At 50.9% G+C, this 22,672-nt stretch overlaps 1 protein-coding gene across 3 annotated transcripts in view; it reads left to right on the top strand.

Annotated features, from left to right (window-relative positions):
• INPP5D (inositol polyphosphate-5-phosphatase D) overlaps positions 1-22,672 on the top strand; it is a 132,876-nt gene that overhangs the window by 87,965 nt on the left and 22,239 nt on the right. For 2 of the 3 annotated variants that reach the window (XR_004350800.1, XM_032638154.1), the window contains exons 10-18: positions 5,448-5,554; positions 7,461-7,563; positions 9,861-10,057; positions 10,467-10,584; positions 13,974-14,070; positions 14,612-14,750; positions 16,270-16,378; positions 16,547-16,635; positions 21,034-21,115. Coding sequence is in view for 1 of the 3 variants with exons in the window: in XM_032638154.1 (XP_032494045.1) it covers positions 5,448-5,554; positions 7,461-7,563; positions 9,861-10,057; positions 10,467-10,584; positions 13,974-14,070; positions 14,612-14,750; positions 16,270-16,378; positions 16,547-16,635; positions 21,034-21,115 (1,041 nt within the window). In the remaining 2 variants the exon portion in view is untranslated. The remainder of the gene's footprint in view (positions 1-5,447; positions 5,555-7,460; positions 7,564-9,860; positions 10,058-10,466; positions 10,585-13,973; positions 14,071-14,611; positions 14,751-16,269; positions 16,379-16,546; positions 16,636-21,033; positions 21,116-22,672) is intronic. The other variant, XR_004350799.1, reaches the window with a different exon arrangement.

Below are 22,672 nucleotides of genomic sequence, written 5' to 3'. Positions count from 1 at the left end.
GAAAAGTTGGGAAAATCCCGCTGCTCTAGCCTTGCCAAGCAGATGCCTGTAGGGAGCGTGGGCTGTGCTTCCGTGCTGTCTTCCCACTGTCATTTAGCCCATGAGTTGGAGTGGCCTTCAGATATTGTCCTGGGTCACCACCACCCACTCTGAAGCTCTCGCCAGCAGAGATGGCAAATGGGAGCAGGTCACAGCACATCCCACAGGGGACTCTAGGGTACATGACACGAGCCACAGCCTCGCCCCATCAAGAACACTGGCCTGAGCTGTCTATTCAGATGGTGGATACTTGGCCTGACAGCCAAGCCCTGCAGATACCACTCGTCACCCCTAGAACCATCCAGGCGGGACGGGAAGGGGATTGTGTGTTTAGCACCAACTCGATGTCAGACACTATGCTGGGAACAGCAGGACAGAGGATAAGAGCACACATGGGCTCCGGGGCTAGACTTCCCAGGTTCAAATCTAGCCTCTGACACTTGCTGGCTGTATCATGTTGGCCTAGTTGCTTAACTGCTCTGTACCTCCATTTGCTCATCTGTGAAATGGGAATAATAGGCTTGTCATGAGTAGACGAGCTAATGCCTGTAAAAGTACCTCCCATGAGCCCAGAGGCAGCACTGACCCCACGGCAAAGTGTCCAGGTAGAGGCCACGGGGGCTGCCCCACAGGGGCCTGCCCTGTCCTGCAACCTCCTGCTCCTGAGTCCCACCTGGGCTGTGGCACGAAGGTCCAAGGGATACTCTCAGGGCAGCAGGGGGGATGGAATTCTTGGGACCAGCCCTGTGTAGGAGGTGGGGTGCAGAAAGGAGAAGAGTGGTGTTAGGAGCACAGGGAGGTGTTACAAGCCCAGCCTTGAGTCCCAGGTCAGCCACTTGTGACCTTGGTCTAGTGCCCTCTCTCTGTCCTCAGTGTATTATTCTGTCAAATAGGTATAGTAGCATCCTATAGGGCTGCCGTGAGTCTTCAGTAAGTAAACATCAAAGTCCACAGTGTCTAGCGTCTAGTAGATGCTCAAAAAATTGGCTGCCACCACAATCATCATATAATTATCCCTCCAAGGCAGCTTTGAGGAAGGTAGAATCAAGCAGTGAGGAGGACCATGGATCAGGAAACGAAGTCCCTAGACACTGGTGTGTGACAAGCTGTCATATTCATGCAGAGTTGGGATCGCAGTGCCGGGGCAGGACCGCTCCGTCCACTGCCAACTTGGGCAAGAGAGCTGGGGACTTCCTGAGGGTGTGAGCGGGCGAGGGCTGTTGAACGTGATGGGCTTAGAACCATACTTTCCTCTTAACGGCCACAGAGACTGACTTACAACTGAAAGGAATGGGCCCAGCTTTGACAAAAGGAAACAGAAACCTACAGTGAGTAAGGAGATTGTCAGAGAGTGCCTGTCTGCTCTAAAAACTTGAGGTTTCTGGACTGAAAGAAATGCTCCTCAGGGTTCTGAGGAGCACTGTGAATTCTTGTCAGTTAATTCAATGCACAGTTTTCTTCTGAGCATCTTCCGTGGGCCAGCCCTGAGTTATATAGCCCTCCCTCAAAGAACCTGCAGTTCAGGAGGGAAAGCTGACGTGTGCGCATGTGTTAGAATGTGGGTCAGATGTGAGGTTAGCCCTGGAGGAGGACTGACGAGCTCTGTGTGGGGCTGTGCGGGGAAGCCTCACACCACAGAGGTGGCTCTGCCTGGGGCTTCGGAGGATGAAGAAATCACCGGGCCTTGGTGACCCGGGGTGTGTTCTAAGTACAGTGAGCCACTGTTTGGAGGTTTCAGGCAGGGGAATGGTGTGATCCCCTCTAAAATGAACTCTGGCTGCTGTGCTGAGAATAAACGGTGGCAGGGGCGGGCAGAGACAGGGAGACCAATTAAAGGGCTGTGACAGTGGCCGGCAAGAGGTGGTGGTGGCTTGAGATGGGGAAAGATAGGCAGATTGGGAACGTTGTGGAGGTAGAACTGCTCAGACCGGCTGATGGAGGAGATGGAGAGGGGCGAGGGAAGAGGAACCGAAATGATTCTATGTAACTAAGTATGGGAACAAGTGGGCCACTTACTGACCCTGCTACTAACACTAATATTAGTATTAATAACACTAATTCTGAGCAAGCAAGATGTCACGTCCCAGGGGCAGCCACACAGTCCTACAAATAGAAGGAAAACCAGAGATTCAGAGGGAGGGAGACATAGCCTAATAGCAGCAGATTTGGAGAAGTTGGGCATTCCAGTTGGCAGCAGTAGGAGTCTGTGACTGCCTCTGACAAGGCTGAGGGGACTTCTGAGAGCAGGCCCCCCCCCGATTTCCCTAGAGTGAGGCTTCAGCTCAAGATGGTGGCTGAACACATACACGATTGTCAGTTCCCTTCCTAAAGGCAAAACTGACAGGGACGAAGAAAGCAGGAGGGAAAGTAACGTCAACACAATTCTGAATGCTGAAAAGCAGATGGATAATGATAACCAATTTACAGGAACCAAAAAAGCTAAATTTTAAGTATGGCATAGGGAAAGTTGAGACGCCTGACATACCACAGAACCACAAAGGGCATAGGAGCCAATAGCAGCTGGGGTCCCTGGAGTGAGGGTGAAGCTGGGGTTATAGACAGCAGGATTGGATGAAAATCTTTTTAAAAGAGTTACACCCACCAGATCCCTGTCCATGCCACACAGCTGGTGGCTACCCCTCACACATTAGGCAGAAGACCTGAGGTTTATTCTCTGGAGGAGGTAAGGAAGTGGGAGACACCAGCGTTAACTTCTGAACGCTGCAACGCCAGCCTTCACCCCTGCCCAGCTCGGGGTGCTGCCAGCCAGGCCCACACCCTGCAGGCAGGCAGTTGGAAGATTCTTCCTGGACCACATGACCAGCCCAGGAACAAAAATCTAAAGACACTGCCATGAAGAGGTTCCCCACAAGTCAACCCATGAGACCACCCAGTGGAGAAACCTTGCTGGACAATCCCCCAGTGGCACTGTTGGGATCCACAGCTAAGGACCACCAGACATTGGAGAGAAGCCTGGAATAGGAAACAATGAGACTCAAGGCAGAAGTAAGGAAAAAAGACAAAAAACTTGCAGGAAACAGATTATGACAGTTAAAAGAAATTGGACCAGGAAACAAGAACAGAATGCTATTAAAGGAACACTCCGAGAACAAAATAAAAATGAAGAAAAAGGAGAAGGAAGGGAACAGGAGATTAGTAAGGAAAAATAAAAACATTATAGCAGAATCTTTTTTCAGAAATTTAAAAAATAAAAACTCAAAGGAGGGGTGGAAAGATAAAGTCGAGGAAAGCTCCCAGAAGGTAGAACAAAAGGACAAAGTGAGGAGACATAGGAGAGAAGCGATTTTTGAAAATTAGAAGACCAGTCCAGGAGGTCCAATACCAATATAATGAGAGTCAGTAAGAGAAGACCGGGAAACAGTGAGAAAAAAACATTAAAGAAACAATTCAAGAGAAGTTCTCAGGACTGAACAGTTTCCAGACTGAAAATGGCCCACCGAGTGTCCAGCACACTCTGAGACACATGCAACCTTGGAAAGTCTCATAACACTGGATTCTAAGCAAAGATCCTAAAATCTTCAAAGCAAAAGATAGATTATAGCCTGGGTCAGGGGTCCCCAAGACCATGTCCAGGTACAGTGAGCGATTCTCCAGGAAGACTCCCAGGACTCAGTGTAGAGTCACATAGCTGTGGTTTATTACAGTGAAAGGACATAGCACAGTCAGCGAAGGGAAAATGTGCCTGGGGTGAAGTCTAGGAGAGACCAGGCACAAGCTTCCAGAAGTCCTTTCCCCGTGGGGGTCGCGCGGGACGTGCTTAATTCCTCCCTTGATGAGTTGTGACAACACGTGTGAGACGTCATCTACCAGGGATGCTCGTTAGAGACTCAGAATCCCGGCATTTTACTGGAGGCTGGTCATGTAGGCACCTTCTGCCTGGTACACACCCAGACTCCCAGAAGGAAAACAAATATTCAGTGGAAACCACACTGTTGGTACAAACATCACAGGCACAGTGAGTTGCTCTTAGTTCTGGGGATGCTGGGAACCCTCCCCAAATCCAAGGTCCTAGATGCCAACCAAGGGCCACCTTCAAGCTGACTTTCCAAGGATAGCGGTCAGGCTTGCCATGTGAACTCTTCTGCCTACAGATGGATCAGAATGATGTTTTTTTTCTCAGCAGCAATGCTGCAAACTAGAAAAGATGGAGCAAGGTCTCCAGAGTCCTGAGGAGAATTATTCCTAACTTAGAGTTGTGTCAGTGAAGTGTGAGGGTAGAGTTTTCAGACATGCAAAGCTTCCAAAATGTATCACCCCATCCCTTCTTTCTTGGAAAGCTACTAGAGATGTTGCTCTACCAAAATGAAGGCATAGACTGAGGAAGAGGACGACATGGGATCCAATACAAGAGAGATAGAGGTGAATGGATTTCCCAGATGATGGAGAAGGAAGGCCCTAAAGTAACGGCTCTGCATCAGGCCTAGAGGTCACCAGTCTGGAGAAGAGAAGGCCCAGAGGCTCTGGGAGAGGCTCCCTCAGGATGATGAAACTGATGAAAGTGATTGACCACACGGAAAAGAGAGTTACAAACAGAGAGAGTTAGGACCACTGGAAAAAATACGGCAATTATTAACTCCAGGAAAAACAGAAAGTTGTGTAGGAAAAAGAAAGCAGTCAGGGCTTGTCTGTCAAGAGCATTCCCATAATAACAAACACTGAATGCTTATCTGGCCAAAATGATGATATAATTATTAGAAGGATGATGGAGGGAATGAAATTATACATTGGCAGGGGGAGGGGAATGGTGAGGTGGGGGAACAGGTTGTAAATGTGAAAGAGCTAAACCTTCATCTTCTATAGTGGGAAGTCAATATATAATAGGAAGTACCTAAGACTGAAACACCAGGAAGTAGCGATATAAGCATCGTATTTAGAGTCATGAAGTAAAACTCCAAAAGAATCCACTAAAAGAATTGATAGTGGTTGCCTCTAGGGAGCTGGACATTGGAGGGAGGTGGGGTTGGGGAGTGCAATTGTTCGTAAAAATCTTGTAGAACAATTTGAGTCTTTTAGTCGTTGATAGAAGTAAAAATATTTAATTTTTCATTTAGATATAAATTCAAAAGCACAAGAGGGAAGGGGGGAAGAGAAAGGAAGGAAAAGAGATAGGGAGGAGGAGAGAGAGAGAAGGAAGGGAGAGAGGGAGGGAGCTGAAAAGATGGACAGTCACACTGTCTCTGCTCCGGCCAGGCCACCCTTCCTGTTCCAGGCACCACCCTTCCCAGCCATGAGCTTCTCCCTGTAAGAGGAGCAAGGATCTGGGAGACCAGACACAGATCTGGGGCTCAGCCTGGACCCGGAAAAGTCAGGATTTCAAGTGCCAGAGTGTAGTGGAGGCTCTGCATATTGGGTGATGATGAGAAAGATGAACTTTCTTCCCTCTTCAGTCCTGCAGCTCATCAAATCTCAGAAGTTTCTGAACAAGTTGGTGATTTTGGTGGAAACAGAGAAGGAGAAGACTCTGCGGAAGGAGTATGTTTTTGCTGACTCCAAAGTAAGTGACAACAAACCACTAAGATGGGCCAAGAGGGGAGTGAGGGATGCACAATTTCTGAGGCTTGCTGTGTGCCTGGAAGTTGGTACCATGGGCTCACTCAGCTCTCACAACCCATTTCCCACCTGGGAAAGCCAAGCGCAGGAAGCTGAGGGGGTGCGTTCCAGGCCAACTGGGATTCAAGCATCACAGCTCCATCCTCTCCCTTTGCTACCACGCCTGCCCCTGAGAGAGTGCGTCCTTTATCATCCATGTCTTACTATCCCTGAGCCCCACTGAGGGGCTTTGAACTTCCCCGGCATGCACCCGGAGGCCCTCAGGGGCACCCCAGATTTAAATCTGAGTCTCAACCAGCGCTCCCTCCATTTCTACACTTTGCCCCACTCTGCAGAAGTGAGAGTCCCTGCCAGGCCTGGCTGCTGGAATAAGAGGTGTGTGGGCAGATGGAGAAACTTGGGAGCTGGGCGTTGTGGTGGGCCTCTGTACAGACGGTGTCTCTGTGACCTTATCCCTCACTTCAGACATGCCAACAAGGGGCTGAAACCCACCCTTGCGGCCCTGCTGTTTATCCTGCAGTGTACGGCTCGGATGAGGCAGGGCACAGAGAGCTCCCAGCACGTGAGGTGTTGGCTGGCTGTGTCGGCACCATGGCAGAGGGACAGGGCTTCTATCATAGGCTCACAGGGACAGCCCCATCGAGTGCCGGGACCCAGCTCTTTCTACCTGTGTGGCAGGGGTGGGCTGGTGGGAGGCCAATGGGGGGTCCAGGGGTGCCCAGAACTGGCTGAGAGGGTGAAAAGGACTGGGAGGAATGATAGAGAAGGAACTGGGAAAAACAAGGAAGTGGGGGCCAGACAGGTGGGGGGAGGCAGAAACCTGGCTGGGCATCGTGCTGGGCACGTGGGCAGAGGTCCAAAACCCAGTTCTGCTCATTGCTGCAAGCTCAGAAGGATGAGGCGCTGAATATGGAGCCATTTGTAACTAAAAGCAGGTTTCCATAAAGACAGCCATCACAGTTCTTCGTGAGCTGCTTTCTTCGAGGGAACTTGGATTTGCCATTAGATTGAATCATGTGACATTGCCATCTACATAGGTCTGAGACAGTCAAATGTTGGTAATTTCCTATGGTGCAGCCTAAAACTTGGGGGCATGCTTGTTTGGTCACCCTGCCCTATTGAACTGTAAGCTACGAGAGGGCCACGTCTACTTTGTGCCCTACTGTGTACCCAGGACAACTAAATGAAGACTGTTAAGAAGGCTACGGCAGCCTTTGTGTGTTCTTTCCTTTTTAATTAGATTCTTTGATTTAAATTTTCTTTCATTACATAAGTAATCTAATTCTCATTAGTGAAAAAGTATACAGATAAACAAAAAGTTTAAAATAGAAACAGCCCTATACCACTAGTAATCCTTGGACTCTATCTTTCAGGATGGTTTTTGTTTGTGTTTTTTTAATACAAATGCAGTGGTGCTGTTCATAGTGTTTTGTCAACTGGTTTCTCATACTAAACAAGGTATCTTGACCGTCTGCCCTTGTTGATGAAGTACTTCTGTCCCCCAATTTTTAAAACCTGTGGTCTTCTAGCATATGGATGACCCATAATACAGTTAGTAATTCATCTCCTAAGACTGGACACGAAGGTTTCTAATATTTTCTGCTACAGTTCCCACGATGTAGTCGGGTCTTCGAACAGTCCCTGATTTAGTCAGGTCCTTGCAGTGGAAGGGCTGGGTCTGAGAGAAGCCGCTCTCTTAAGACCTCGGACACATATTTCCAGATGGCTCTCCTGGAAGTCCACACTGACCTGCGCTCCCCTCAGTTTTCTCAAAGCTGACCAGTCCTTTGAAAGTATCATGTGCGGGGAGGCAGAGGCCTGTCTGAGTCTGTCTGCCCTTCAATCCTTAGAAGAGAGAAGGCTTCTGCCAGCTCCTCCAACAGATGAAGAACAAGCACTCAGAGCAGCCGGAGCCCGACATGATCACCATCTTCATCGGCACCTGGAACATGGGTGGGTCCACATGCCACCCCGCCTCCAGGCACCTCCCCTGGGGTTCTGCTTTGCCGTCCTTGCCTGTCTCCCCCCCACCCCCAGTCCCGAGACCTGGGTACCCATCCTGAGACAAGGGGTGAGGGAAACAAGCCCTGGGATTCTCATACCCCAAGTGCAGCTGAAATGGGTTACGTTGCTTGTCGAAACTGGAAAGTCTGAATATATGGGTGAAGAGGCTCTTGGGCACCTGCCAGCCCGGGGCAGCTTGCCAAGGGGCTTCAGTCCTGGAAGGAAGAACTCCCTTTTTGATTTGGGATGCCAGGTTTATTGAGCAAGAAAGAGAAAGAGAGATGATGCCTAGTTGAATTTGAATTTCCTATAAACAACAAATTATTTTTTAGTATAGGTGTTTAGCTAGAAATAAATACATACATACTAAATATATATTATGCTAAATATATATACTATATATATTTACATACTAATATATACTAAGTATATATCATATACTAAATATATAAATATATTACACTGAATATAAATTATGCTAGATAATTATTTAGTATAACTCTTTGGCTAGAGGTAAGTGCAAATATGCACCAAATATGCATTGTACTAAATATACACAGTATATACTTAGATGCTAATACAAATTTTTATGCTAATATGAATTACACTAAATAATTATTTAGTGTAAATATTCAGCTAGAAATTTTAAAAATTTAAGTAGATACAGAATGTCTAGTTAATTTAAATTTTAGACAAACAGTTATTGCATGGGACATACTTATTCTAAAAATTATCCATTGTTTATCTGAAATTTGAATTTGACTGGGCCTCTGTCTCGCCTACTTTTGTCTGGAGCAGAGTCAGGACCACCTCCCAATGCAGCACAGTGTCACCCAGCAGCCCCCCGGGAGGAAGAGGCTGAGCAGGAGCCCTTCGTGGAGGGGGAGGGGGACAGTCCGAAATAGAAACGCAACATGGGACTCCTGGCCTGTCGCTTGGTGGAGGATGGGCTGGCGTTCCAGGAGGGAAGTCAGGAGAGCTGCCCACCCCGATTCCACCAGACCCAGTCTCCCCAGACCTTCACGCCCAGAGATTCCAGGGGCCACGGCAGCGCTGAAGTAGAACCCTTGCCCAGTTCCTGTATCCTTCTCTCCCCACCAGTGTTTCTTACTGGCCGCCTCATTTCCTCAGCTCTCACGCTTGGGGGTTAATGCACGTGGGCACCGGCCCCTTCCCGTTTTTCCCTCTGCGAGCCTGGACGTCTTAGATTTGGCTGGGCACGGTCCAGGCCGTCCAGGTGCACAACTGCAGGGGGTGCCCTTCACACGGCGTGGAAGGAGCTGGCCAGGGCCCTGCCTCACCAGGGCAGCATGCGAGGGTCTCCCCGAGCAGAGACCACCAGGCCCCAGGGTTTGTGCTCCCATCCTGAGCCACAGTGGGAGCGGAGCTCGGCGGCAGTCAGGTCCCTCCAGTTCTTGGCTTCTTGGCACTTGCGAACCAAGAAAGTTATCTCTTTGAGAAAAAAGTTTACTCAACCTCCAAGGGCATTTTGAGGGAAATAAATCTTTATCATCATTTCTTTATTGAGCTGTTTCAGCTCAGCTTTTGAAATCGCACTAGGTGGGCCTCCATGCTCTTCCATTTCTCTGGCTAACTCCCACACATCTCTTGGTTTTCGGCTGAGATCTCTCTTGTGCAATGAAGGCACTGTTGTCTCCTAACCGTGGGTTAGAAGCCTCCATGCTAAACTTGCCAGCCTACAGCGTTCTCTCACCACCAATGGAATGTAAACTCGAGGCCCGTGTCTCAGTTATCACTAAAGCCCCAGAGACTAGGACAGTGTCTGACATCTTGTGCTACTAGTTCAAGTTACGGAATCTTCAGGTGTTTCTAGTTTTGGAACTTAACTTTATCTTTACAAAGAAATGTAACTGAGGGGATTACCTGGCAGTCTAGTGGTTAGGACCCCACACCTTCACTGCTGAGGGCCCGCGTTCAATCCCTGGTCAGGGAACTAAGATCCCGCAAGCTGTGCAGCGCAACCAAAAAAAAAAAAAAAAAAAAGGCGTTGCTTTAAAACGTCAGTATTAAAAAAAAAACAAAAAACTAAAGAAAAAGAAAAGTAACTGAGTTCTCACCCTCCCTTACATCCTGGGGGATGATAGTACCTAGTTCTTTAAGGTCTATTTCGTTGGGGGAACTGAATGGTTTCCAGTGACTATGTGAACCTCTCCCACCCCCCACGTCTGTTTTGAATTCTCCCGATGTACCTCTGACTCACTTGGTGTTGGGTTTTGCTGTTGAAGGTAACGCCCCCCCTCCCAAGAAGATCACGTCCTGGTTTCTCTCCAAGGGGCAGGGAAAGACGCGGGATGACTCTGCTGATTACATCCCCCATGACATTTACGTGATCGGCACCCAGGAGGACCCCCTGGGAGAGAAGGAGTGGCTGGAGATACTCAAACATTCCCTGCAAGAAATCACCAGCATGACTTTTAAAACAGTGAGCAGTGGCCACAGTCCTGGGTGGGACTCCGGGGCAGTGGGCTGGGCAAATCCAGGAGCATCTCAGAAGTAAGAATGTGCTCAGTGGTCCCCCCTGCCCACTTCCAGGGCCAGAGAGGGGCACCTGTATCCAGAAACTAATGGGGTCTGTGAGCATTGCTCATCACTGGGGTCCTCCCTCTTCCCTGCCTGAGCTTGTAGGTCATCTTCATCGAAATCTCATCAGTGCCAGCTCTCATCTTCAAGACACTTTGTCTCATCTGTGAGGCATCCTTAGGAGTCCCCCAAAGTGTAGGGACTGCAGACAGGGCGCCCCACACCTGGGGTGAGGGATGGGTGTGAATCTCTTGCTCTGCGGTCAAGCACTGTGTCCTGGCCCAGGGTCACAGCCTTGTCCTCCCCGCCAGGTCGCCATCCACACCCTCTGGAACATCCGCATAGCGGTGCTGGCCAAGCCAGAGCACGAGAACAGGATCAGCCACGTCTGCACCAACAACGTGAAGACGGGCATCGCCAACACGCTGGGTGAGCGGGGGGTGGGTGAGCAGGGGGCCGCATTCCACGTAAGCTCGCGCCTGCCGACGCTCGCGTGTCCGTCCCACCTGGGGTGGGTGGTCGTCCCGGCCTAAACGTGCTCGGGGTCTACACCAGTGCCTCTGGGGGTCTGGCAGAACGTGGGTTCTGACTCAGTACATCTCAGGAGGAGCCCGACATTCTGTGTTTCCAACGAGCTCCCAGGTGGTGTCAGCACTGCTAGCGCACGGACCCTACCTTGAGTGTCAGGGACCGAGGACAGGGGTTGACAGACATGCTGTGAAGGGCCAGGTAGTAAGTATTTTAGGCTTTTCAGTCCACGTGCGACTCCTCAGCCCTGCTGCTGACACACGAGAGTAGCCGCAGACAGCAGGAACATGAACGAGTGCAGCCGTGTTCTAGAAAACTGTATTTACGAACAAGTCATGGGTTCAGTTTGGCCACAGACTGTAGGTTATGATCCCTGGTCTAGATCTAGACAGACTCAGGTTGGAGGTGGAAACGTTGTTATCAGCTGAGCCTGTGGGGACCAGTCACGGTGCTTCAGAGAACTGAAAACAGCAGAGGGCTGCACGCCTGTGAGTGTGAGTGTGTGTGTGTGAGAGAGAGTATGTGAGTCTGTGTGTGTCTGCGTGTATGTGTGTGTGTGAGTCTGTCAGTCTGTGAGTCTGTGTGTGTGTGTCTGTCAGTGTGTGTGTGTGTCTGTCAGTCTGTGTGTGTGAATCTGTCAGTCTGTGTGTGTGAATCTGTCAGTCTGTGTGTGTGTGTGAGTCTGTCAGTGTGTGCGTGTGTGAGTCTGTCGGTCTGTGTGTGTCAGTCTGTCAGTCTGTGTGTGATGGTGAGTGCGTGAGGGCAGGTGCACCCCCCCGGGGGCTGGGTGGAGCTGAGGGCGAGGCCAGCGGTTTCTGGTGGCTGGTATCAAGGGCAGGACCGAGCCCCAGAGGTAAAGAGGAAATAGAATAACTGCTGCAGTTGAACGTGAAGAGCCCTGTCAGCCTTTCTGCTGACAGACCGCAAGCTGCCCGCGTCCACGCCCACCCGCCCCCTTCCTTCCTGTGGCAGCGGCCCTGCTCTGGAGCCCACACCTTCTGCTGCCCAGGAACCTCCTCTAGTCCTCGATCCCCGGCTGCCTGGGCGGCCCGCCCCCTCCCACCAGCCCTTCCCCAGCCTGCAACGTGCCCCGACCGCCCGACACAAGGCTGGCCTCCCCCCGGCCGCCGCCCCAGCCCTGGTTCCCGGGACGGAGCCGAGTGTGCCCCCAGCCTCCCGGCACGGCGCTGGGCCTGGGCTCCTGACCGCCGCACGTGGCGGCCTGCTCCCACGGACAGACGGGCGGCGGGACGCTTGCGGGAGTGAGTGGCGGCAAAGCGTGTGTGGTGGGGACTAGAGCAGATCCAAGTACTACCTGAGACGGCGTCCAGGGGCCTCTGACAGCGGGGCATTGGGACCCAAGTCCGAGGGCAGAGGAAGGGTCCTCGTGGGAGGGGTGTTCCACACAGGGGGAACAGCGAAGCCAAGGCCCCGTGGTCCCTGGGCTCAGCTCTAGTGGGTGATGGGACAACGCCAGAGAGGGAGGCAGGAGTCCTGGGCAGTCGGAGGGCAGCTTGTGGGTGGAGGAGTTCCCCTGTACCAGTACCCCCCCTGCCTCCCCTCCCCTGTCTCCTGGGGCTGGTCTCCCCACTTACCTCCCCCAGAATGGCTCCCAGCCATGGTCAGCACAGGGCAGGAGCTCAGTGAATGCTGGCTGACCGGCAGAAGATCTAAGACCTCTTGGAGAGCTAAGACCTTGTACCCTGTGCAAGGCCGTGTGCTAAATGCTTTCCGGCTATTACTTAATACAGGCGCCCTGTGTGGGCAGGGACTGTCATTAGCCCCATTCGCAGACAGGGCTCTGGAGGCTACAGTGATGTTCCCTAACCTGTCCGAGGCCCTGTGACAAGGAAGTGGTGGGCAGGGATTTAAACCCAGGCCGCACCGCAGGGTGGGGAGAAAGCTGAGAGGAGGGGCCTCCTGGGGGCGAGGGGAGCAGGGCGGGGTGGGGGTCGGCGGAGTGCGGGGGGGCAGGAGGCCCAGCCTGACTCGGCTACTGGCTGGGCTGTGGCTCCCCTGAGTCCCAAGGGGCAGAGCCGGGTGATCTCCAGGGCCCTTTTGCTATCCAGTCCAAGACAGAATGTCAGCCACCTGGGTGGTTTTAAATTTTGAGTACCAAATTCAAAAAAGGAAAAGGAAACAAGGGAAGTCGATTTTAATAAAATATCTTATCAAACCTCATACGTTCAAAATATTACCATTTCAATAGGTATTCAATATAAAAATTTATGAGATAATTTACAGTCTGTCTTCCTTACCGAGGCTTACAATTCCGATGTGTCTTTTACACTTTTACATCTCAGTCTGGACCTGTACATCTCAGGTGCTCAGTACGTACCGCTCACCGATGCCGTGATGGGCGGAGCAGGTTCCCAGACTTCGGCATGTGTCAGAACCACCTAGAGCAGGGTTGGCAGACTTTTCCTCCAATAGGCCAGAGAGTAAATATTTCAAGCTTTGCAGGTCATGCAGTCTGTGTCATAATTACTGGACTCTATCTAGGGGCATAACTGTGTTCCAATAAGATGTTATTTATAGACTCTGAAATTTGAATTTCATACAATTTTAATGTGTCACAAAATATTCTTCTTTTGATTTTTTTCCCCAACTGTTTAAAAACATAAAAACCATTCTCAGCTGGTGGTGGGTCAGTGTCTGCCTAACCCCTGTCCTAGAGAGGACTTGCTAGACATGGATTACTGGCTCCCACTTGTGAAGCTCTGATTCAGCAGGTCCAGGGCGGGGCCTGAGACGTGTGCTCCCAGCAAGTTCCCAGGTGGTGCTGATGCGTTCTGGGGAACATACTCTGAGGACCACTGGTCTCAGTGTGGGTTTTGGTCTCTCCAGGAAGCTGGAGTTAGCTGGTCACCACCCGCTGCCCCCCAGCCCTGGTCTCCTCTTTCTGAATCTCCTTCTCAAGCTTTCTGGTTCCTTTTAATGGTCCTGCTTGGGCATGTGGAGAAACTAACACCCCACCCCACCCCCACACTTAGAGGGAGATGCCAAGATGAGTTAACACCAGTAGCCTCCTCCCTCAGCCCTGCCGAGAACCCCAAGGTGCTGGCCGCTCATCCCATTTTCCTGTTGTCCTGGAGGAATCTCGCCCCCCAGTCCCTACCACCTGTCCCATCTCCCGCCCCAGATGAAGCTGTTCTGCTCTCTTCCTTGGCCTCCACTTTCCCGCAGCGGCTCTCTCCCTCCTGACGAATGGCGTTGCTTCACCTTGATTTCCCCCCACTTGGCAGCTTTCCCTGTTTGATGCTCTGACTTCTCCCTCCCCCTCCCTTTAGGGAACAAGGGAGCCGTGGGGGTATCGTTCATGTTCAATGGAACCTCCTTGGGGTTTGTCAACAGCCACCTGACTTCCGGAAGCGAAAAGAAACTCAGGTAATGGAACTCATCCCCCAGGAGCAGGGATTGGGGTTATTTGCCCAGACAGACCTCAAACTCTAAACACCATAAGGATGGCTCAGCCCTCGGCTGGGACCCTGTCCGGTCGGCCTCTAAGGGCTTTTCCCGTGTTCTCATCAAAGGCAAGTACAGCTACATCCTGTGGCTGAATCTTGCCTAAAGGACGGAACAGACATTTCCTCGTGTCACTAACCCAGCAGACACCTAAACACCACTCCATTTCTCAAGGGAAAACCTCATCTGGGGCGCCCTTACAGATGGGCATTTTGCCTGTTGGTGGCCCAGCCGTGCAGACGGCCATCTAGAAGACTGATGATTCCGAGTCCCTGCGGAGCAGATGCTCCCGGGGCCCCGCCCTGCATTCCCAGTTCAGCCCAGGGGCTGCATAAGCGTGGTTTGCTGCCACAGGGCTGGAGATTTCAGTCTCACTCCCCGACATGTCCCCTCTGACTTCCTGGCACAGGCAGTAGGGAACCAATGCCCCTGTGCTAAGCTGGCTGCTTTTTTGTTTAATTAGGCGAAACCAAAACTATATGAACATTCTCCGGTTTCTGGCTCTGGGAGACAAGAAGCTGAGCCCCTTTAACATCACTCACCGCTTCACCCACCTCTTCTGGCTCGGGGATCTCAACTACCGCGTGGAGCTGCCCACCTGGGTGAGGGGCCGTCCTCCTGGGGCTGGGGATGCGCAGGACAGAGGCTCCTTGCATTAGCTCAGGGCAGAGGGTCAGGGAGACACATGACCGAGCTGGGCCAAGGCAGCTACTCCTCCGGGACTCGACACTGGTCCCATTACGGAGCAGCTGCCTTTCTTTACCGCTGGCCTCTACTCACACCTACTTGCCACATAACTGCCCTGGCCACCCCATCTCACCACCTGTCTGCCGCTCTGATCCTCTAGCTAACCAGCAGTGGCCCCTCGACTTGCCAGTCCCAGGTCCCCAGTAAAGGCTGAAGTCTGCAGAGACCAGCTCCATTTTCTCCCCAGATCACGGGTCACCGGGCAGCCTGAGGAAGGCATTCCTGAAGTTGGATGCCCATCCAATGAGCAGCAGTCAGAGGGCCCACGTGGCACAGATGGCCTTGCTCACTCAGGGAGGGCAAAAGATTCCCTGCGAAGGGAGTGGGCAGGCATGGCCCCTGGACACACCTGGAGTGAGACTCAGTTGCTCCTGAAAGATGGGGCAGAAGCCAGGCATGGGAGGAGAACCGTCTGCCCTTGTGTACCAGGAATACTTTGGCACTGCTGTCTGTGAGGGGAGAGGGGACGGCAGAAATGGACCTGATTTTACAGGGGAGAGAGGCTCCTGGAGCACAGGCGGCCTGAGAAAATGGCCTTGGGTCGGTTACAGGCCTCTGACAGTTGGGATTGAACTCGGGCCTTCGGACTCCCCTCCCAGATGTTTTCCCAGCCCTCCCACATCCCTCGGCCTCCTCGGCCTGTCGCTGCCACAGCGGCTTTTAGGGCCCGTCTGTGCCCCCCTCCCCCTCCCCGGCCACTCCCTCCCTCACAGGGTGCTCCTCGGGAACTTTCCTTCTCTCCCTCCTGACTGAGCAGGCAGAGGGGAGAGGGGTGGACAGAGGCCCCACAAATCCTGACCCTTCACAGTTTAAGGGACCGTCCACCCATTCACTCCCCAGGAGGTCAGCCAGGTGCATTCGCTAAAGCGTAGGCAACGTAAGTCTCAGGAGAGAGGACAGCTGGGTTCCAAGGACGGCACACCCCACCGATACCACACCGACTCTCGGAGTCCGAGCCCGGATCACGGAGGCCCAGTGCCCATAGCTTCGGGGGCTGGGGTTTCAGATCCTTTCATGGCTTTACCACAGGCTGTCTCACAGAGAGAACAGACAGCCAGGGAGACATACCTACCCATCTAGGGAAGCCTTATAAAAATGATGCTAGAAGTCGGTACACAAAAATAGTATCCCTCTGTAAAGTTAGAATAGCCAGGAGCTTATGTTACTGAGTTGATATTTCACTACGATTGCAGGGTTGTCCGTATAAAACGGTGGAGTGTAAATAAGCACCAGCCCAACGTCCCTGGGACCAGGGCCTAGTGCAGCTTCGGGGACTCGGGTCCTGGCGCGCCAGGCAGGAAGGTGGCGATGTGCCTCTTACCACATTGGTGAAAGTGTTGTCTCACCAGTGGCTTGGCCGTGTCTTTGCTCCAGGAGGCAGAAACCATCATCCAGAAGATCAAGCAGCAGCAGTACGCAGACCTCCTGGTCCATGACCAGCTGCTCATGGAGAGAAAGGAGCAGAAGGTTTTCTTGCACTTCGGTGAGAACTGCCATCCTTCTCTCGTGGACCCTCTCCCTCCAGCATTCTGTCTCCCCTTTTCCCAAGTATCCTCACCGGGGGAAGGATTATGCCTGGAAAAGAGGGAAACTTGGCCAGACGTGAAACATGGGAAATCAAAACTGAAACCATGGTTTTGTTTGGTTGCAGAGGAGGAAGAAATCACATTCGCTCCCACTTACCGTTTTGAAAGACTGACTCGGGACAAATACGCCTACACTAAACAGAAAGCCACAGGGGTGAGTCCTCTTCCCTGCCCTCCGCCTCCACCCCCCTTGCACACCTCACCCCTCTTTTGTCCATTCCCATAAAGGTGAATGGGAAGTGAAGAGCACCCTCATCCACTAGGTAACAAAAAAAGAAAGAAAACCGGAAATCATATGTTGATCGTGTCACAGAGCAAAACCCTCCCCTAAGGAGAGGCTGGGCAACCAGACATGCACACTGCAAGCAGTTGCCTCATGACGCTTCTGTCCACGTGTGTACGTGTGTGCGCCCGTGTGTGTGTGCCACATCTTTTTTATCCATTCATCTGCTGATGGACATTTACGTTGCTTCCATGTCTTGGCTATCGTAAATAGTGCTGCTAGGAACATTGGGATGCATGTATCTTTTTGAATTAGAGTTTTCTCCGGATATTTGCCCAGGAGTGGGATTGCATGATGGTATGGCAACTCTCCTTTTAGTTCTTTAAGGGACCTTCATTACTGTTCTCCATAGTGGCTGTATCAGTTTACATTCCCAGCAACAGTGTAGGAGGGTTCCTTTTTTCTCCACACCCTCTCCAGCATTTATTTGTAGACTTTTTGATGATGGCCATTCTGACCAGTGTGAGGAGATACCTCATTGCAGTTTTGATTTGCATTTCTCTAATAATTAGTGATATTGAGCATCTTTTCATGTACCTGTTGGCCATCTGTATGTCTTCTTTGGAGAGATGCCTGTTCAGGTCTTCTGCTCATTTTTTGATTTGGTTGTTTGCTTTTTTGATATTAGGCTGTATGAGCTGTTTGTATATTTTGTCTCTTTTTTAAGTCCTGTACTCAAATATATTTGCTAATCTGCCAAGTCAATCATCATTACACAAGCTTCTCTGCTGCAGGACTTATCAGAGCCTTTACAGGTTTATGAGCATGTGATTCTCTATGGGAAAATTCGTGTGCCAAACTCAATTGGTCATGAAATATCAATTAATATCTTATGAGCCCACTTGTGTTCCACTAAACAGTGTTTGTGGAAACTGTAATAAAGCATCCCTTCATTCTTGTTCAACAGATATTTACCGATGACTTATGATGGGCTGGGCGCTGTCCTAGGTCGTGGGAGATCAAAGATGAGTCAGATGTCTGCCCTCAGAGAGTTTGTAGTAGGAAAGACAAGACGAGATAAATACGCAACTAACTAACCAGAGATAGAATATAGCACGGTGCCCAGTGCTGTGAGGAGAGGTCACAGAGGGAGATGACCATCAGGGCAGGTAAGGACTGGGGAGGCTTCCTGAAGAGGGGCCACTTGTGGTGCCTGAAGGGTGCTTGGATTTCGACAAGACAAGGGCCGAGGGGGCCTGATCCACTTCAGGTAGAAAGAATTGCCGGAGCAGATGCCAAGGCAGGAAATCCTGGCATCCACCCCCTTCTGGGGCCCAACCCAGGGGAGCCAGCCCCATGCCGGGTCCTGGGGGTTAGAGGTGCTGCAGTGATGAGCTTCCCTGGGGCCACTAGAGACCTGGGGAAATAGAGGGCATTCTGGGCATGATCTGGACTCAGGGGCACATGGGAGACTGGATGGAAGTGGGAGAGAAAGGCCAAGAGTTGGGGAGATGCCAGAAGAAAGCAGGAGTTAGAGAAAAAAAAAAAAAAACAGACTGAGAGGAGGAGAGCAGACTCAGCACTGCTGCCATGACAAGACTGAGACCCGGGGCAGGACACCTTGTGAGGTGCCCACTGGCTGCTGTGTGCCTGGGCTCGTCTGGTTTAAAGGCACCCTCAGGGCAAGTCCCTGGGGGTACATTTGGAGGCAGTGAAGGGATGGTCTGGTTGGATTTGAATATGAGGAGAAAGAAACTGGGGCCTGAGGTGGCAGAGAGGGGGGTCCTTGATGCCAGGCAAAGCGTCTTCACCTGTTTGATGGGCACCTGTTTCAGGAAGCCACTGCAAGTTCTGCTGAGGGGCTAGCACTGTCACAGTGATACACAGAGAAGACTGGTCTGCGTCAGTGTAAAGGGTGAGGATGATGCAGGGGACCAATGAGGAGGCCAGTGTGGAGGCTCCAGCTGAGAAATAACTGGGCCCGAAGGGGTGGGGGAGCCCGTGAAAATGAAAGAAAAGGAGGAAAGCAGGATATGTTGATAGATCTAATTGACGTTGATAGAAACTGTGAAATCAGAAGGCAGGGCTGGTTCGGAGGGGAAAAATAGAGCTTGTTTTCAGATTTACTGTATAACACGACTGGAAACTCCCAGCGAAAACATCCAAAAGGCAGCTGAAAACACCAGACTGATGCCAGGGCTGAGTTGTAGATTTGGGAGTTGTCTGCACAGAGAAGATGGTCAGATCATGGGAGTAGGTGATGTCGCCAAGGAGTACACAGACGATGAAAATAGAAGAGCTGTGGACAGATTTGGGGGTCATCTCCGTTGAGAGAGGGGAGGAAGAAGCAGAGACAACAAAGGAGACAGAAGAACCATGTGTGTAGGTGGTGGGAGGACCCAGCAGGCAGCTCGCAGCATCACAGAAGCTGGGGCTGAGAGACTTGCCAGCATCAGTGGTCACCAGCATGGAATGTGAGTCAAAGAGACCGTGCGTGGTCACTGGAACCTTGCACAAGCAGCTGGACGTGGGTTCAGGGGTTGGGTGGACACTGAAAGAACAGTTGACATCGAGTCTTGGAGGTGAAATCCAGACCGCAGGAGGGTAAGGGTGGCTCTTTACCAAGAGTGTGCAGGTGAATCACTGGTGAAGCTTTTCAGAAATACAGATGCCTGGACCCCCCCCAGAGGTTCTGATGCAGCAGATCCAGGGGTGGGGCCCTGCTTTCTGGGCCTTTGTAAAGCTCCACCAGTAATTCACCGGAGCAGCCAATGCTGAGAACTGCAGTGTTAAGAAGTAACAGTTTGGCAGCATCTATGAAATCTAAACATGCACCAACCCTGTTCAGCAATTCTACTTTGTTGTATACCTGAGGGAAAGTAGTGCATTTGTTCACCCAACGACAGATACAAGAGTGTTTATAGCAGCTTTGTTTATAACGTCCAAAAACTGGGAACAACCCTATTTCCGTCAACATTAGAATAGATCAATGTGGTGTATACATACAATGGAATACAACTACTCAATAAAATGAAAGAACTTATACAAGCAGCAGGGTGAAGAAGGTTGAAAGAAGCCAAGTGCAAAAGAATATATATTGACTAAGTCCATTTATAAGTTCAAGAGTTGGCAAAATTAATCAATGGAGACATTGGCCCCAGTAGTGTTTACCTCTCAGAGGCAGTATTGACAAGGAAGGGGCCTGAGGGAACCCTTTGGGATGATGGACATTTTCTATATCTTGATCTGGGTAGTGGTGAAATGGGCATATATAAATGTAAAAGATCCTCAAGCCATACAGTATAGATCACTACACTTTACTATATATAAGTTGTACCTCAAGTTAAAAAAGAGTAAATGGGCAGTCCAGAAGTAGAGGCAGTGAAAACAGAACATTCTTGAAAGAAAATTGGCAAAAAGAAGAAAAGAGAAAAGTAACTGAAGGCTCTTTTAGGATGAGAACTTTTATGTTTGTAGGCAGAGGAGAAAGAGCTAGAACTTAAGTGGAAAATGATATTCCTTAAGGAGGGTTGCTATCATTGCCAGTTTGCCTTGTCTGTCACACCCAGTGGACACTTGCTCACAGTGTAGCTTGGAGAGGGCTCATCATAGTACATGTTGTTTGAAAGATTAGATGGGTATGTGGAGGGGTGGATGGGTATGTGGATGGGTAAGTGGATGGATGGATGGATGGATGGGTGGGTGGGTGGGTGGGTGGATGGATAGGTAGATGAGGGATGGATGTGTGAGTTGACGGGTAGGTAAGTGGATGGATGGATGTGTGAATGAGTGTGTGGATGGATGGTAAGTATATAGGTGGATGAATGGGTGTGGGGGGTAGCTGGAGTGTGTTATTAAAGTGAGTGGCTGGGTTGAATGTACAGGTAGAGGGGTTCATCTGAGTCAGAAAAAAAAGGTAAGAGAATGTAAAAATACAAGAGATTCTGAAATAGTGAGGAGGGTAAGGAAGCACAGCCAGGTGAATCCATCTCATTCTAAAACAGGAATCCAGGGCTTCCCTGGTGGTGCAGTGGTTGAGAGTCCACCTGCCGATGCAGGGGACATGGGTTCGTGCCCCGGTCCGGGAGGATCCCACATGCCGCGGAGCGGCTAGGCCCGTGAGCCATGGCCACTGAGCCTGCGCATCCAGATCCTGTGCTCCGCAACGGGAGAAGCCACAACAGTGAGCGGCCCGCGTACCGCAAAAAAAAAAAAAAAAAAAACCAGCAGATGAATCCAGGATTACAGACGCCATGCCTCGATCTCTTCTTTTACGGTGTATCTTTTAAAGTAGCAGGCATTTTACAAAGCTTTGACTTTGACTTGCAGATGAAGTACAACTTGCCCTCCTGGTGTGATCGAGTCCTCTGGAAGTCTTACCCTCTGGTGCACGTGGTGTGTCAGTCCTACGGTGAGTAGCAAGTTGAGAGGTTTGACTGCCCTAAATTGAAGGACTCCAGTCTGTCCATCTGTAAAATGGGAGAACTCCCTGCATCCCCAGTCAGGTGACCTTAAAAAGGTGATGCATCCTGTCCCATCTTGGGCTGCATCAGAATAAATATCTTCTGGTTTGGGAAACATTTGAATTATGGAGCACTTTTTAAAATAAATCTATATTTATTTTTTTGAAAAGAGCCTGTTAGGTTTGAACCATATGAAAGTGGTGCTTTCATAGATCAGAAATCGTTAACTTTTGGAAGTTCGTATGGTTCAACCGAATGCATCTCATGAGTACACACGCATGTTTGGGGGAGATTTAAAGATAAACTGGGGTAAATTGATGGCAAAGACACAAGATGCAATATTAAAATAAATAATTATGGAAAAGTTATCCAGCCCTGTTTCACTCCCGCAGAGGTTTTGCTGCTACCCAGTGGCCACCTTCCTGGCTCCCAGCCTCTGTGGGGACCCTCAAATCCCCACGTTCAATTCAGGTCCCATAACGTTGAATTGGTTTCCATTCCTTTCTTTTGTGCATGCCTTCTGCTGCCCAGAAGGGACCACAGCAGCTACCCTGGGCTAGTTTAAGGCGCGCACCCTTCAGTCCCCTGGCCTCTGAGCTCTGTGCCCAGGAGGGACTCCACTCCCCTTTAGGTGCGCGGAGAGGCAACCCACTCCCACAGCCAAGGAACTGTTCTGCTTCAAAACCTACAAAGGCCCACATCCCGCCCTCTGCACTCAGCCTCCTCACTTGTATGTCCCCTCCTCATACCCCATCCACACCCGCACTCTCCAGGCCTGTGACCCTTCCTGCCACCGGCCATCACCCCGGTCCTCTCTCAGCGCTGCCTCTGTCCCTCGTCCTGCAGCTCCACGAGTTCTGCCAATTCTGCTGTCGAGTCTGCCTTCCAGCCACCCTCTGCAGAAATTCAGGAGAAAGTGGTGGCTTGTGGCATTACCGCTTTTTGAGCCTAAATCCGGTTTTCTAAAGGACCCTATCATGAAGGTTTTTAGAGAGAAGGAGGGAGACTTGTCTGCAAGTGGCATTGAGGAGCTAGGAGGACACAGCTGCTCCCTGTCTGGGCTGTGCATTAGCGAGGGGGAGGAAAGCCAGGCCTCGCCTGGGAGGCTTCAGTGACTTCCAGGAAGGGCCAGGTTTGAAACATGAAGGGAAGGTTTGAAGAGGTAAGGAATTTTGCTAACAGTATTTCATGGAATGCTGGAGGAGGGTCTAATAAGTTGTGAGTGGGCAGGAAATTGGGAAAGAAAAGGGGATGAATGTCCAGAGCTCAGGAAATGGGGGTAAACTTTGAGCTTGAGTCTCATGGTGGTGACATCAATAGCATGTATCAGTTATCTGTTGCTGCGTAACAGCTACCTTAATATTTGCTTATCATCCAGCAGGCTAGTTCAGGCTGCTGCTTCCTGGTCCTGGGATTCCCAGCTGACAGTCCTGGATGTGGAAGTACTTTTTAGGTCTCTGCTTGCCACACATTTACCAATGTCCTCTTGGTTAAAGGAAGTCACC

The sequence above is a fragment of the Phocoena sinus genome, chromosome 7 (assembly GCF_008692025.1).
Source record: "Phocoena sinus isolate mPhoSin1 chromosome 7, mPhoSin1.pri, whole genome shotgun sequence".
Taxonomy (NCBI): domain Eukaryota; kingdom Metazoa; phylum Chordata; class Mammalia; order Artiodactyla; family Phocoenidae; genus Phocoena; species Phocoena sinus.
Note: the sequence above shows the minus strand (reverse complement) of the source record. Positions and strands in the feature narration are given on the sequence as shown.